Source organism: Engraulis encrasicolus, chromosome 14 (genome assembly GCF_034702125.1).
Source record: "Engraulis encrasicolus isolate BLACKSEA-1 chromosome 14, IST_EnEncr_1.0, whole genome shotgun sequence".
Classification (NCBI taxonomy): Eukaryota; Metazoa; Chordata; class Actinopteri; order Clupeiformes; family Engraulidae; genus Engraulis; species Engraulis encrasicolus.
In genome coordinates, this window is record NC_085870.1 from 49,136,611 (window position 1) to 49,152,200 (window position 15,590).

The 15,590-nt window shown below is 44.0% G+C and overlaps 2 protein-coding genes across 2 annotated transcripts in view; one reads left to right on the forward strand and one right to left on the reverse strand.

Moving 5' to 3' along the window:
• Positions 1-6,101, forward strand: part of LOC134463508 (FERM domain-containing protein 4B-like) — a 9,710-nt gene extending 3,609 nt beyond the window's left edge. The window contains exons 7-12 of the mRNA XM_063216704.1: positions 1-8; positions 213-1,031; positions 3,557-3,656; positions 3,917-4,282; positions 5,036-5,114; positions 5,938-6,101. The exon at positions 1-8 is cut by the window's left edge and continues 94 nt beyond it. Of these exons, the coding sequence (XP_063072774.1) occupies positions 1-8; positions 213-1,031; positions 3,557-3,656; positions 3,917-4,282; positions 5,036-5,114; positions 5,938-6,101 (1,536 nt within the window). The remainder of the gene's footprint in view (positions 9-212; positions 1,032-3,556; positions 3,657-3,916; positions 4,283-5,035; positions 5,115-5,937) is intronic.
• A 5,588-nt stretch (positions 6,102-11,689) lies between these two features.
• The window catches only part of LOC134462820 (L-amino-acid oxidase-like), a 37,374-nt gene continuing 33,473 nt past the window's right edge, over positions 11,690-15,590 (reverse strand). Inside the window, exons 5-8 of the mRNA XM_063216038.1 lie at positions 14,057-14,193; positions 13,411-13,699; positions 12,312-12,556; positions 11,690-12,138 (exon numbers count right to left, since the gene is read on the reverse strand). Coding sequence (XP_063072108.1) covers positions 11,859-12,138; positions 12,312-12,556; positions 13,411-13,699; positions 14,057-14,193 — 951 coding nt within the window. The 3' untranslated portion in view covers positions 11,690-11,858. The remainder of the gene's footprint in view (positions 12,139-12,311; positions 12,557-13,410; positions 13,700-14,056; positions 14,194-15,590) is intronic.

The window sequence follows — 15,590 nt, forward strand, 5'->3', positions numbered from 1 at the left end:
CACCTCAGGTAGGCTGCCAGCCAATCAGCATCAATTGTGTACTAGGGCTGCACGATATTAGGAAAATATGTGATACACGAATACATGACTATACCGCGAAATCTCTAGGCTATAATATCTTTAATATCTAAAATATATACAGATATTTTCCCCTCTCAACTTGCCATTCTACACTTGATCATGTATAATTGTGTGTGTGTGTGCCCCTGTAGGCCCGAGGCAGTACTGCAGCAGTGGTGTGGCAGTCCTGACGTCCCCCAGCTGGTTCCCTTGGCGTGTATGGAAGGTTCCGCATCGGAACGTCGCGGCTGTCCGTACGGCTCTCGAGCGCGGCGTAGCAACAGCTCCGAGGCGTTGCTGGACCGCTCGGGCCTCGAGCCCGTCCCCCCGCGCTCCGGCATGCCCCCCCGCACCGGCCCCTACCGCAGCTCCGAGGCGCTGACGGACGGCAAGCTCAGCCAATACCGTTGCAGCCCAGAGCGAGCGGGTGGGATGGGGGTGGGGGGGCGTGAGCAGGGCCGTACGCGCGCCTCCGTCGGCGGGGGCTACAGCGAGATCCTACTGGACTACATCTGGGCCAAAGCCCCCCCTCTCCAACACCCACACCTGTCCACCGCCGCACCACCCCCACACCTGTCCCGCTGGCCCGACACCTGTCCCCCTCCCTACAGTCCCCTGCTGTTGCGTGGAGCCCAGCCCCTGTCCCCCCACGACCCACGCAGGTCAAAGGTCACACGCACCAAGTCATGCGGCCCCTTCCTGCCAGAGCCCCTTCTCCTCGCGGCCCCCCTTCCCCCTCAGCACCCACCGCGACCCCTGCCCCTCTCCCTGCCCCCCGAGGACCTCCCCACCCGCACTCTGCACAAGGCCCTGGCCCTTGAGGGCCTCCGGGACTGGTACCTGCGCAACACCCGGCACGCCCCCCATGACCCACGGCACTCTGCCATTGGCTCTCACGACCCACGGCCGCCTCCCATTGGCTCTCACATGACGCAGTCCGTCTCCTTCCACGGCTACCCACTCCAGGGCAGGTCAGACCACACCCTCTGTCTGAATGCAGATTGGTTGATTGATTAATTCACCAGTTGATTAATTGATCAATATGTTGGTTCATTAGTCAATTGAATAATTAGTTGATCAAGTAATCAATTGATCGGTTGGTTGATTTGTTGATCGATTGCCAACAGATTTTCAGTACACATATTGAGCAGCAGATGCTTGTACAGCTGATTCTTGAGAAAGCAGCTAAAACATGTCTCAGCAATAAACTGCTAATTCTGTTGAAAATAAACTACATTTTCATGAACAAAATGAATCCAGGTAAAGACCCACACAAATGTACAGTCGTTTGAAATATTTAAGTGTAATTGTATTACTTTTCATGGCTATAAACCTGCCCACACCCTGTAAAAACAGCTGTCCCAAGGACAGACATCATCATTTCAATTGACTTCAAATGTAAAAATCACTAATATTATTGAATAATATCACCATGATGTGAAAGTCCATATTGACGTGGTTCTGCAGATATGCGCATAGTGCGTGTAAAGCAATATTTACTACTATTTTCTGATTGCTCAAAGTTTGTCCTGCATATTAGTCACCACCGTCAGATTTTTTTTAAAAAGACAATAAAATCAGGTATGCACAAGGTCATTGTCATTACTTAGGACCCTTTTTCAAGCCTTTAGCTCTACTGCATACTTCACCATCACTGAAGCTGTCAACACCGTCGGGGGTTTTAATAGTATTATGTTACATTAATGTTAATTATACTTTTTCAGAAGCGGCATGAAGCCCCTAAGAAACAGAGCGAAAACGAAGTGGCTAATGTGAGCAAAAAATGCGTAATATGTAAAAGTGTTTTTTTGTCTCACACCGCCAGATGTCACCACCGGCAGATTTTGTTCCGTTCATCATCTTATTCCATATTTTACTAAATTGTGCTGGTTAATGAAACATTACCAGACATGTTAGTAATAATTGTGACCCAAACTTATACTCCAGCCTCCACTGAGGTGCATTTGGAGGGTTTTTTGTGGAAAAAACCTGACGGTGGTGACATCTGATGTAGTTCACAAAAAAGCATGTGTTTTACATGTTTTTGACAAGTTTTAAGAATATGCTTCCAATAAGTATCTACAATTATGTTGAATTGTAAAAGTAATTCACTTAAATACAGTAAACATATTTTTTACTTCTAATTCTGTCTGACGCTGGTGACAAAACCAAGAAAGAGCCCATTTTATGAAAAATGTAAAACATTGGGAGCTTGGTCAATAAATTCACTGCACAGCCAAGACCCTCATCTATGATAATACACTTCTATATTTTGGATTTGAACAACTTAAAACCTGTTTATGCCACATTTTCAATCATCTAGGCCTACTTCCTAGAGTATCTAACAAATGAAGAAAAAACACATGCACAAACATACTGTGCACACACTAAAATAAAGTGTTTATGCTAGATGTCATTGACTTGAGAGGGCTCTTTATTCTGCTAAATGTAGGTAATAATTAGGTCACTTTCACCACCTTCAGATTACTGTCACCACCGTCAGTTCTTAAGTCACCACCGTAAGAAGGAGTTTTAATGTCCTTACAAAATTTTCCTTTGGAGTTGTTGAATTATCAAAGTAATAGCAAATTTAAGCCTACACGAATATTTGTGAAATTACAAAAAATTGTTTGATCTATTTAGGCATTAAGTAAGCATTGTCTGACAGCACATATTTTTAAATTAGAACACATGAAGCAGTATTAAAATAGAATGAAAGTGAATTTTCAACATTTAAAGGCATATGTGTGAACCAAAAAACACACACAATCACTTAAAAACTCCAGATACATATGCAACCAAATCAATACACTTTTTATTGCTTTTAATTGTGTCTGACGGTGTTGACAAAATGGGGAGATTGGCCTTGTGCATTTCTGAAAAGCCAAGACCTTTGTCTACGAGGATATACCATATTATTTTGTAATTCACTTAGTTTTTTTCTTTCAAGATTACAACCTGTTTTAGCCACTTTCTCAAGAATCAGTGACAGCTGATTGACTTGTTGCACTTTATTGATCCCCAAAAGGGACGCACACAACATGCGGTAGTAGATTAATGACATAAATTAGGGTGACATGGCTACCTGCTCCAGGACAGGTTAGACCACAACTTCAGTGTAACTTGAAATTGGTTAAATGGTTGACTAGTTAATTGATTGATTGATTGATTAATTAGTTGATGTTGGTTAATTTTTTTGTTTATTAATTATTGGTGGCTGAGATTATTGACTTACTGGCTGATTGGTTGATTGGTTGCAAACAGATTTACATTTGAGTCGCAGATTTGTATTATGAACCTTTGAACATTGCATACCTTCCTTGCATGCTTGTGCGGTTTTATGTTCTAAAGTATATTATTTGATGTTGCATCTTCCCAGTTGTTCTGCTCATGATGTCACTGTAGCTTATTAGCTACAGTATTTACGACTGATAAACTGTGTGTGTGTTTATGTGTGTGTAATGTGTGTGTGCCATGTTGGTTGTGTTTGTTTCAGGTCTATGGAGCTGTCTTGTTTCCCGGAGCCGTTTCCCTCTCAGCTGCAGGATGGAGCTTCAACAGACCTCTCCTCTGACAACCCCTCCCCAGGAACACTGGTCTGATGCTGCCCTTACACAAACACACCAGGTCTTGACATTGGTACCTGCCAACCGGCCAAATGCTGGTAAAACTTGGCTGTGGCGTGTAACAATTTCAGTCTCACTAGCTACATCTGTGAGCAATGTGCGCAAAAAAGTTATCATCAAGCCCTGATACAGACACAGGATGAGACATAACCAGACCTCTCCCCCTGTCGCTTATGTGCCCCAGATAGAAGCTCCAGGCTCTCAGACCCCTGTGAGTCACTATCTGTCAGTCATCTTCAGCACCTCAGCAGCACCTGACTCCTGGTGCTGGCCACCTGCCACTCATTTTACAACCTGAGCTACAACCACCTGAGTCACCTGAGCAGCGGGCCACTGTCTGGACCCGAGTCAACTGGGCAGTGAGCAGCATCATCAGCCTGTTGGCCACCTGTGTGCATCTAGAGAACATCGGCTACTTGACCAGAAACAGCAACCTGACCAGAGCTCAACCAGACATCATCAGCTCCATAAGCATCCACCTCACGTTGCGTAGGCTTGCCTGGGCCCCAGCAGGTCCAGAGGCTTCCAATCAGAGCCAGACAGCAGAGGACCTGAACTACTGGGTCCCACATGACTACAAGACATCTCCAACAGGTGTACACCTGACCTCCACCTGTAGCAGGAACCATCTCCTGTTGGCCTTTGGTTACCTGTTTCGAGATTTCCTGTTAGGGCATTTCCCTGATATGAGCCCTGCAACACACAGTATGTTGGGACAACCCCCTGGCAATCCCTGAATTCACCTGAGCAGTATCAGCACCATACCCAACCAGCATATGACTATGGCAGAAACAACAGCATTATCAGCCACCTGAGCGGAGCTCACCTGGGTATCAGCGGTATTAGACCCACATTACCTCACCAGGACAGAAGTGACATTATCACCTACCTTAGTTCACCTGGACTGAAGTGGTACCATAAGTAACCATTACATGCCTTTGCGTGAATTCACCAAACAACAATCAGCAAATTTGATGGACGATAGCCTTCGCTGTCCTGTAGCATACACCATCTCCTATCTGAGCATTTCAATGACCTCTTCGCCCATGTAGCACACAACAATCTCTGGTTGGGAAGTCTTCTGATGTTGCCAGCGTAGCATACCCTTTATTCACTTGGATCACCGGGATATGCTGTTAGAATATCACCTGAGTAGCTGACAAACACCATCTCCAGTTGAGGTGACCTGTGGTCACCCAAAGATCTTCTGCCGGGACGTCACCTGTGTAGCACACTTAATCTCCTGGGATACGTATCATCTGATCTCACCTGTTAGTCAATGAGATCTCCAGTTGGGACTTCTCCTGATCTCCTGTGTGGGCATTCCCATGACCTCCGCATCTGTGTAGCGCACACAACAGACAACACCTCCAGTTGGGAAGTCTTGCCAGTGTAGCAGACCTCCTGTTGAGGTGCTGCTGGCCTTCGGTCAGTTGGATCACTGGAATCTGCTGTTGGGATGTCACCTGAGTACCAAAGCTGATCTCACCTGTTGGTCACGAATCTCCTATCTGGGCATTCCCATGACCTCCTCATCTTTGTAGCGCGCACAACACCTCCAGTTGGGAAGTCTCCTGCTGTTGTCTGTGTAGTGGACGTCCTGTTGATGTATTGGCCTTTGGTCACCTGTTTTTCACTGAGTGTAGCAACCTCCATCTCCAGTTGGGACTTCTCGCCTGTGTAGCAGACACCAACTCCTCCACATGTCCTGCCAGCCTCTCCAGTGCTCCCCTCTGCACCTCCTGTTGCATCATCTCCTACCCACACCTGATGTTCTGGAGAGGAGACGTCTCCTCACCTCTTGGGCCCCTTAGTAGCATGTCTCCTCTTGCAGATCGCCTGTGCTCCCCCTGAATAGCAGGTCAGCTGCCGTCACCTGACCTGTCCTCTCCTGGCTGGCCCACCTCAGTAGGATAGTAGCACACCTGTATTGACATGTGGGGGGCACCCAGACTTCAGTCTGCCTCACACCTGTGCTCTCCTCTGTAGCAGATGGCTATGGCCTCACCTGGCAACCGTACCTCAGTCATCCCCGCATCTGCTCCACATCTGCCCAGTGTCTGTGTCTCCTCGACAGGGTACTACCTTTATATGACGTCCAGGGCTACCTGTGTCCTGTGCACGGCTAGCTACCTGTGTCCTGTATTTTCTGTGCAGGGCTACCTGTGAGCTGTGCAGATTACCTGTGAGTCGCACAGGGTGCTTCATTTCTGTCCTGTCCTGTGCTCCCTGTGCTGTATTTGCTGTGCAGGGCCACCTGTGTCCTGTGTGAGCTCTGCAGGGCTACCCGTGTACTGTGCCACTGTGCTCAAACCTGATTTATTCCAGCTGGCGAGAGTCAGGTTGACTGTGCTCAGCTCTGCCAAGCGGACTCAGCGTTTGCTGCTGCCGCCACTGTCAAGGCCCAGAAACTGAAGTCTGTGTGTGTTTACATGTGACAGTATACATGTAATTACAGTATTCATGTTATCTATATGCCATGTCAGTATTTTCAGTACATAAATGATATTTATGGTATTCCTGTATTTGCATCAACCTCTCCAACGCAGACAGTATAAAATGTATCTCGATTACTGCACTCACCGATCCAGACAATATAAATGTATCTGCAGAGTCCTAGTAACCGATGTGTCATGTGCCTGTTTGCTAATCTACTCTGTTTCCCACCAACCTGCGGCAGTAATCAGGATTTAAACACTAATCGGCTGTACATGACCTCCATTGAACTTCATGATGTCTGTCATTCAAACACCTGAGTGACTCTGGAAGCTGAATGTCAAAGTTGATACCTCTTTAACAAGATGCTATTGTGGTGCGCTCACACACACAAACACTCAAACACACTCGCACAGACGATAGGTGGCTGTGAGTGTATGATGCAGGAGTTATATCGCTTCACTGTTGTTGGGTACAGTGATTGTGTTCAGTTCTATACAGTTTTACAGAAGTAACTTAGCAATGTGCTAACTAGCTGTTCGCTATGGCTTCCATTAGCATTGTGTAAATCAGCAATGGCCAGATAGCCATAGATATGGAAAACTAGATGTTGCCTTCAGTCTTTTGGCTTGTCCAGCCTCAAGCACCTTAATCTTGGTACAGGGTTCCTCATTTTTCACACAATATTGGTATTTCCAGTATTGCTGCAACACATGGCAAAATGCTGAACTTGACATCTACTACAGTCATTGCCATAAGTTTAATCGCCTGACCATATTTGGAACAACAGCCAATAACCTGACTTCAAATTAATACATTGGCTTCAGAAGTTGCCCTATGACCATTAGGCATATGGCAGTAAAAATCTTTGTAGAAAGTATCAAGATGGGGGCAGCTGTGGCTTAATGGTTAGGGAGTTGGTGTTTCTATCAGGGGGTTGAAGGTTCGAATCCCACCCTTAGCTCTCCCTACACCACCACCTCTTGTGAAGTAATGTAAGTAATAACTTTAAGTCGCTTTGGATAAAAGCAGTCAGCTAAGTGTAATGTGATAATAATAAATATAATTATTCCAAAATGTTTTGTGTACCTAATAATGTAATAAAGATGGTGGTGCCCGAGGCTGGCCATGGCAAAAGACTGAACACAAAATCTACTGTATGACTAGCAGCTGGTCAGCTGTGGCTGGTAGCGGGGTCATCCCTATGTTCCCCGGGTCCTATGTTCTCCTCTACCGGGGAACATAGGACCCCTTTTCCAAAAAAGGGTTCTATGTTCACTGCTGCCACAAGGCAAAGTGCAGGTTGCTGTTGCAACTGTGACAGGTTATTTTTAAGGATAGTTTTGGTCAGGGCACAAATTGAAAACTCAGAAACATTGCATTACGACAGGTTAGGTTTAGGGATGGTTTTTGGAAGGGCACAATTTGAAAACTCGGAAACATACAATGCGGGGAACTTAGGACCCTTTTTTCAAAAAAGGGTTCTATGTCCCCCGCTGCTTCAAAGTAGACTGCTGCCGCAGGGCAAAGCGCAGGTTGTTGTTGCACCTCTGACAGGTTTGGTTTAGGGATAGTTTTGGTCAGGGCACTAATTTACAACTCAGAAACATTGCATTTCTGACAGGTTAGGTTTAGGGATGGTTTTGGGAAGGGCATAATTTGAAAACTTGGACACATACAATGCGGGGAACATAGAACCCTTTTTTTTTGAAAAAGGGTCCTATGTTCCCCGTTCTCATACAAAGACAGGGGAACATAGGACATGGGGAACATAGGTACGCTCTCCTGGCAGCCATGTTGTATCCAAAAGGTTACCTTAGCAGCACATGGCAGAATGTCGTCCACCACTGATCAGGATCTTTATGTAATTGTAGCATCTAGGCAACGGCGTACCTAGACCCTGTTTCGTTGCTAACCAGTTAACGTAGTTAACGTAGGTTGCCAATGGCAATTGCATTGCAACCAACCAAGTAAGTTGCAAACTCAGAAATGCACCCGTTTAGCTGTAGGTACTTGTACAGCAATGTATTACCCTTTAAAGCCCTCAGTGATGGGGTGACCAGCCACAGGGTCAGGGCTGACGTAGCAACTACAGAATCTTTGTCGGCTGGAATCATTTAAAGCTGCCTGAGGGAGTCTGTTAATATTGAAGACTGTAGCGAGGGCTTTGTGTCATACTTTTTTGTGTGTGTGTGAAATCAGTCTGCTGAAGAGGTGTGTGTGTGTGTGTGTGTGTGTGTGTGTGTGTGTGTGTGTGTGTGTGTGTGTGTGTGTGTGTGTGTGTGTGTGTGTGTGTGTGTGTGTGTTGCTGCACTGGAAAGCTACCTATGTCATGACCTCCCTCTTCAGCCTGAGAGAGAGATTGAGAGTCTATGATTATATTTGGAGAGAGTTGTTTACATTCAAATGTCTGAGTTGATGTTTTTGTATACTTTGTATATTAACAGTAATGTTCAGATGCGTATTATTAGAAATGTTGAGTTGTGTATTATTTAGCAGTGTTAGAGACAGATGAGGAGGTGTGTGTTATTGAAGATGTTGAGGTGTGTATGTTTAAAGCAATTTCTGAAAATGGGGTACATTCCCACCTTCTCTTGAGTGAAATAATTGAGTTTCACCCTTCTCCTGGATTCTCCTGCTGTTCTCAGAGTCTGGTTACTTCTCGTTCCAAGCTAGCAGTTCTCATTGAATCATAGGATTTACATGTATGCTAACTTGTTGGTAGAATTTGCATGGCCAGATTCAGAGATTTACTGGAGAAAGAAGGGAAGTACAGGAGAAAGGCGAAAAAACGCAATGATCTCAAGGTGAGGTTGAACATGAACTTATTTCCAGGAATGGTGCAGTATTGTTTGAAGAGGGAGATGTGTAGGTGTGTGTGACTTTGTAGTTTGATTTGTTGTCAAGCATCTAGTGGCAAACTGGAGAACCCCTACAGGTTCTTTGAGGAGCCCTTCAATTGCCACTGTGGAAGAGTCCTAAGGGCTCTCTCGGTTGAACTTTGGGGTACTTCAGAGAACCTCTGGGGTTCCTCTCCAATTTTTACTTTGTCGCAACCACCGCAGGTTCCCAGAACAGGGCTGAATTGGGACCAAAACATGGCCTTGGCATTTTTGGCTGAACTTGGACTGGTCCCTCACATACAGTATACAGCACACAGGCCATTTCCATAGTACGCATATCTTGATTGGCTCAGTCCACTGTCTATATTGGAGATGGTCCAATCCGTCGCACCCTCTAAATTGTGGGCCTGTCCTAAGGGGGAAAAAAACAATAACAGCACCAACAGTATTGGGCCCCGACGACTGTTGTCCCGCTGGGAAAATGCCTATTATGCCAGATTACCAGTCAAGCCCTGAGGCTGGGACATCAGTAATGTTTCTCTGCAGACCAGTTGGCTGTGCATTAGTATTGTTTCTCTATGTTTTTTTCAGTAATTGTACTGTCTGTAAGTAAGTCTATATATAGAAATGCATTTAGACTTTTAGTTAACTTCAAGAAAAGAGATTATATGTCCGTCTATATCCTCTATATTTATGTATGATTAGCTTTTCTACACATATAAATCAATATATATCTATAATCTATTTATTTGGGAGAAACCTTAATTGAGTGGCCCTCAGCATGCAGCACCAGCAAGTGATGCCACACCACTTCCTGTCCCTGTGGATGTGGACGTGAGACTGGACTTGACAGCAGAGCCCTCCAAACGAGAGCGCTCACAGGAGATGACTGGACTGCAGGACAAGACTCGTCAGTGACGTTCATCAGTGATGCCATACAGTGATGATGTCATGCTAGAATGATACAAAAGGAGTCGGTGTGATGTTACCTGCAAGCAGACAGCAAGCATCAGTGGTTTGAGACGTGTAGGTATGACAGACTGATGACAGACTCTTTACTGCCCCCTTTGGTTTAAACATGGTGTCACGCTGTGAATGTGACGCAAAAATGATGGAGGACTGGTAACTGGGTTTCTAATAAAGTTTTTAACCTATTATGACGGCTCTGTGTGATTAAAGTATTGCTATTCCCTATTCTAATGCTGCAAACACACCAAAAGCAACTGTTACGGCTGTCACCGAACGGTGTCATACAGTCATGGCCAAAAGGCACCCCTTCAATTCTGTTAGAAAATACTCAATTTCTTCCAGAAAATGATTGCAATCACAAATTCTTTGTTATTAATATCTTCATTTGTTTTTCTTGCAATGAAAAAACACAAAAGAGAATGGAATAAAAGTCAAATGAATGATAATTTTACACAAAACTCAAAAAATGGGCCGGACAAAAGTATTGACACCCTCAGCCTAATACTTGGTAGCACAACCTTTAGACAAAATATCTGCGAACAACCACTTGCGGTAACCATCGATGAGTTTCTTACAATGCTCTGCTGGAATTTTAGACCATCCTTGAGGTGATTTGAAGGGTGCTTTCTCCAAACTATCATTGTGAGATCTCTCCACAGGTTTTCTATGGGATTAGGGGGTGGACTCCTACATTATGCTGCAAAATGTGTTGATAGTCTTAAGACTTCATAATTTCATGCACACGGTCAATCAGTCCAGTGCCAGAGGCAGCAAAGCAACCTCAAAACATCAGGGAACCTCTGCCATGTTTGACTGTAGGTACCGTGTTTTTTTCTTTGAAGGCCTCGTCTTTTTTCCTGCATTCATTTGAATTAACAGGAAAACACTGTTAAACTCCCCACCCTGAAAGACGTCTTCAAATTTGTGCATTTTAAAGTCCAGATGGCAGGGTTCCTGTGTAATCGAAAGGCACTCCTGATGCAATATTTTGATAATGGTTGTTATCGCCCCCGTATGAACAGCATCTAAGACTGGATGGACCAACGCCAGTCAAGTGACCTGATGTTGAATTGAATTGATTCAACGCATGGTTAGGAAATGACATATACTACATTACACCTCAAGATGACAAAAAATATCACACAGTGTAGGCTATAGTTTTTTTCCCACACATTATTGACATTGCTAATTCTAACAGGGGTGATAATAGTATTAAATTACATCTTTAACATGTATTCAACCATTCCTGGACATTTTGTAATGCTTATTTATGTCATTTTTATTGTTTTAATGCAACACACAGTTACCCCAGCATGACACTGTTACACTGATAAGAAATCATTGGATGGAAGCTAAAGTTGGCAGAATTTCTGTAGAGTAGAGTAGAATACCTTTATGTTACATAGAGTAGAATACATTTATGTTTCGTTGTACATTAAATAAAAAAACAGCTAAGTGTTTAAAATCCCAAATTTGCATGTGATATCAAAAGTGATTCCCTACCCCAACCTACAAACAGTTTTTCAATTGAGCTAAACCTAAATATTTACTGGGTATAACCACTGTCTACCGTAAATCTTACCATGAAATTAATCAGTTTTACGAAACAGCTGAAATACAGTGTATTTCTATCTAGATGGATTAACGACCAGCTACGGCTGTTTTTGTACAACAGATCATTTTTGGCAACAGAACTCAGGGTCATCCCCCCAAACAACCCACCCCGCCCGCCCCCGCAATGGACTGTTTCATGTACTTTTGATGTCCCATGACAATTCAATGAAATATGACTAACAAAAACAACAGATATTCCAATGTTTCATGTTATACAGTGTAGGCCTACAGCTTCCTGGTGTAGTTATTTGAAGTTTTTTCCATCAAAACAGCGCTAGCTACAGCCCTCTAAAGAGGGATGTTAACTCTGCTACAGCTCTGCGTGTGCAGCTGGTGAGGATTGGGCAGCGCCCAGGTCCAGTGGCGCCGCCTTGTGGATATTGATGGCAGCCCTGATGGCTGACTTCATAGAGCCCTCTATCCAGGCGTGGGGCAGAGCAGTGTGCTCTCCAGCGAAGTGCACTCTGCCCTCTGGCCTGAAGAGGGCACCAGCATAGTGCAGGTGCTGGTACGGCGTGAAGAGGGCGAAGGCTCCGAGGCTGTAGCGGTCTGAACTCCAGCGCTTCACCTTCACACTCTCACACAGAGACCTGAGTGGACAATAATAATAACAACAATAATAACAACAATAATAATGACACACTAATAATTTTCTTAACTAAATGATACCTGTGGGCTATCTATTTGCAGATTTACCACCCAGATGCGGCATGTCCGATAATAATAATACTACTAGTATTACTACTTATAATAATTATTCTACCTGATGTTGTGGTGTGGATGCAGGATTTCCAGGTCTTTGAGAGTCAGCTCCTTCAGCTCTTCATCACTGGCGCCTAGCAACATCAGTGAGTCGTCTGACCAGGTGTAGGACGCCAGCAGCACGCCCTTTTTGCTCTCAAAACTGTGGCTTGGGTAGTAGATGAAGCGACTGGGCCGGTCCGTCACACTCTTGCCACCCTTGATATCATCATCTTCCCAGAAGGGCTTGCTGAAAATGAGCAGGACCTTGGTGGAAAACAAATATATTATTATAATCATTAATACTACTGCTACTACAAAGTACAACCACTACTAATAATAAACGTGATAGTAATTTAATAATCAACTAGAAATGCACTCAGACAGTACTGATCTCTGCCAAGGAAGCTGTTTGATAGGACATTTGACTATGTTACAGCCTAAAGTCTTTCTGATTTGTTTTTGTGAGGTTAGAAACTGGAATGTCAAAATTCGCCCTTTACTATATGGTGTAGAATCTTTTTTTTTTTTAAATCCTGGATCAGCATCGTGATCTGGATCACCACCAAAATTTAATCACTTGTTCAATTTGTCATTTCCAACAACTCCACAAAATGTTATCCAAATCCATTCATGACTTTTTGAGCTATCCTGCTGACTGACAAATAGACAAACAAAAGCCACCGAAACATAACCTTCTTGGCGGAGGTAATAATAGTGCTGGACAACATGGAAAAAACATGCATCACAATATGGATAACTTTATATCACGATAACAAAATATAGCACGATATATCACGATTACATATGTTTTCAGTTATTGTCTTGATTTTCAACTGTGTCACACAGTGCTGTGTCGCAAAACCACTTTGTTTTACAATGACACTTTTTATTCTTCTTTTTACATTTATATAAACTTAGAGCATGACAACAGAACATGACAGTAAATTATGTTAAATTGAATATTAATGTTAATACAGTAATGAATAAAATTTGTTTATAACAATAGTAACGATTGGTGAGAAAGGGCACTATATACTACGTATATTGTCCTCATCATTACCATCACCCAGCCCTAATAATAATGATAATAATAATAATAATAATAATAATATAAAGACCTTGGTGGAGCTGTCATAATGTACTCCTCGTAGGGCCTCCATCTTTTCACGGGAGAGGGGGGGTTCAAAGTTCATGTAGAGGGCAGCTTTGGCCGTGGTGGTCACCAGCACAGCATCTGCACGCATCACTCCAGTCCAGGTACTTTGACGGAAAGTCACCTTGACATCGGGTTTGGACTGTGCAATGGACGTAACATGGGAGTTGAGGTAGATGGGGACATCGTGGTCTTCTAGGTACTTGTGGAAGGCTGTTGTGAGTTTGTCTGTCCCTCCGACCACCTCATGATACCTGCACAGCACAGGACAAAGATGGTCCAGACAATAACGGGTTAAGGCCTAGTATACACCAAAGAAACATAGGCAGCCCAGGCACTAAAGGGTTAAGGGCTGTATAGCAGAAGGCCAACTGCCCAGTTGGGGTTGGCAGAATGGGATCCTCATTACATTGTATTTATGCTGGCATTTCAAAGATTTTAGCCCAGACGGGCACAGGAAGCTGTCAGCGTCCCTGCGCGCACGCGCACACACACACACACACACACACACACACACACACACACACACACACACACACACACACACACACACACACACACTACTAAGTTCTCTACTATACTGTACTCGACATACACACACACAGTCTTACGTGACTTTGTCGCTGATGTCACTCTGGTCGTAGATCATCTCTGTAAGTGCTGTGAACATCATACTCTGTTCGTTCAACAGCTCCCCAATCATACGGATCGCCTCAGAGCTCAAATCAGTCTCCTCACGCAGGTAGCCCTGACACACACACACACACACACCAGCCATGGGTAAGCGGTTAGGGCCCCCATACTCAATTAGCGGCCCCATCTATTTGTGGCTCTCAAATAATTATAATATTTATAATAATATAATAATAATTCTGAAAAAAAATATATATATATATTTTTGGGTTAGATCGCGCTGTCTGCTCTTATTTTGAAATCACGCCCCAGACGCTAGGATTATCAGTATTGCATTGCTTTCTACATATTCAACACACTTAAAACGTGATAGTACTGAACACTAATCCTCTGCTTTACGTTTTTTTTTTTTGCGATGATGTTACTAATGCTGCCCACTTGAGGTCCACATGGGTTGTATGCGGCCCCCGGACCAGAATGAGTTTGACACACCTGTTTAAATTGCTTCCTGGGTTGCGAATGCACTTTATGGAGGGAATTGGCTCCAAATACCACGGCTAAAACCTACGCTCTACAGTCCAACCTCAATATCAAATTGCCTACAATTCACAAGACTATAGTAATGAGTAACTGGTATCGTTTTGATGAGGACTCATTTGCCTGTGTTACGCTATTTACCATGGCGTGCGCCTGGACATGCAGGCAAGAGGAGCGTTACTTTCATTAGATTTCACGGGGCCTTAGATGAAGCACGCTGAGCAATTATGATAAACATCCCCAGAAAGTAGCCTACTTTTTCGACGACGGGACTAATGTTCATTTAATTGCTTCCTGGTTTGCGAATGCTAAAATCTACAGTCCAACTTCAATATTCACTATTACTGTATTACTACTAGGCCTACATGCAATATTCACAAGACGACTTGCCAAGTGAGTAATGAACAACTGTTATCGTTTAGATTAGGACTCTTTAGCTTCTGCTATTCACCATGGCATGAAAGCACGGTGTTGTCACGACTACTTACGGCAGCTGATCATACCTACGGCCCAGTGCTAGTCCCTGTTGTATGGAAATGCGTGCCAGACAGCACCATCGACCCCCCGTCAACTTTCATGAATATTTATGAAGCCTAGTTGTGTTAGAACAGTTCCGCGGAACCTAATGGGTAAGGTCCTATAGGGTTTTCAGGCCGGCCAGAACGGAGCCGGGACACGCACCAGTTCCATTCGGCACTTAAAGGAACAGACCACTCTTTTTCGATTTTCACATATTTCCAGTATTTCCAAGCATTATTAATTACTGTGCATATAATTTTCGTCTATGTGCCAGTCTATGCCAGTCTACTAGTAACGCCAGTCTATGGTACAAAATAAAACATCATCAAATGTACTGATCAACCACTTTAAAATAAATGTAAAATTTACCAGTGTAAAACAGAAATTTAATTCCGTCCAGTGATCACTTGTGGCTTGATGCTAAAGTTACCAGTTACTTCCAGTGATTATGTGAAG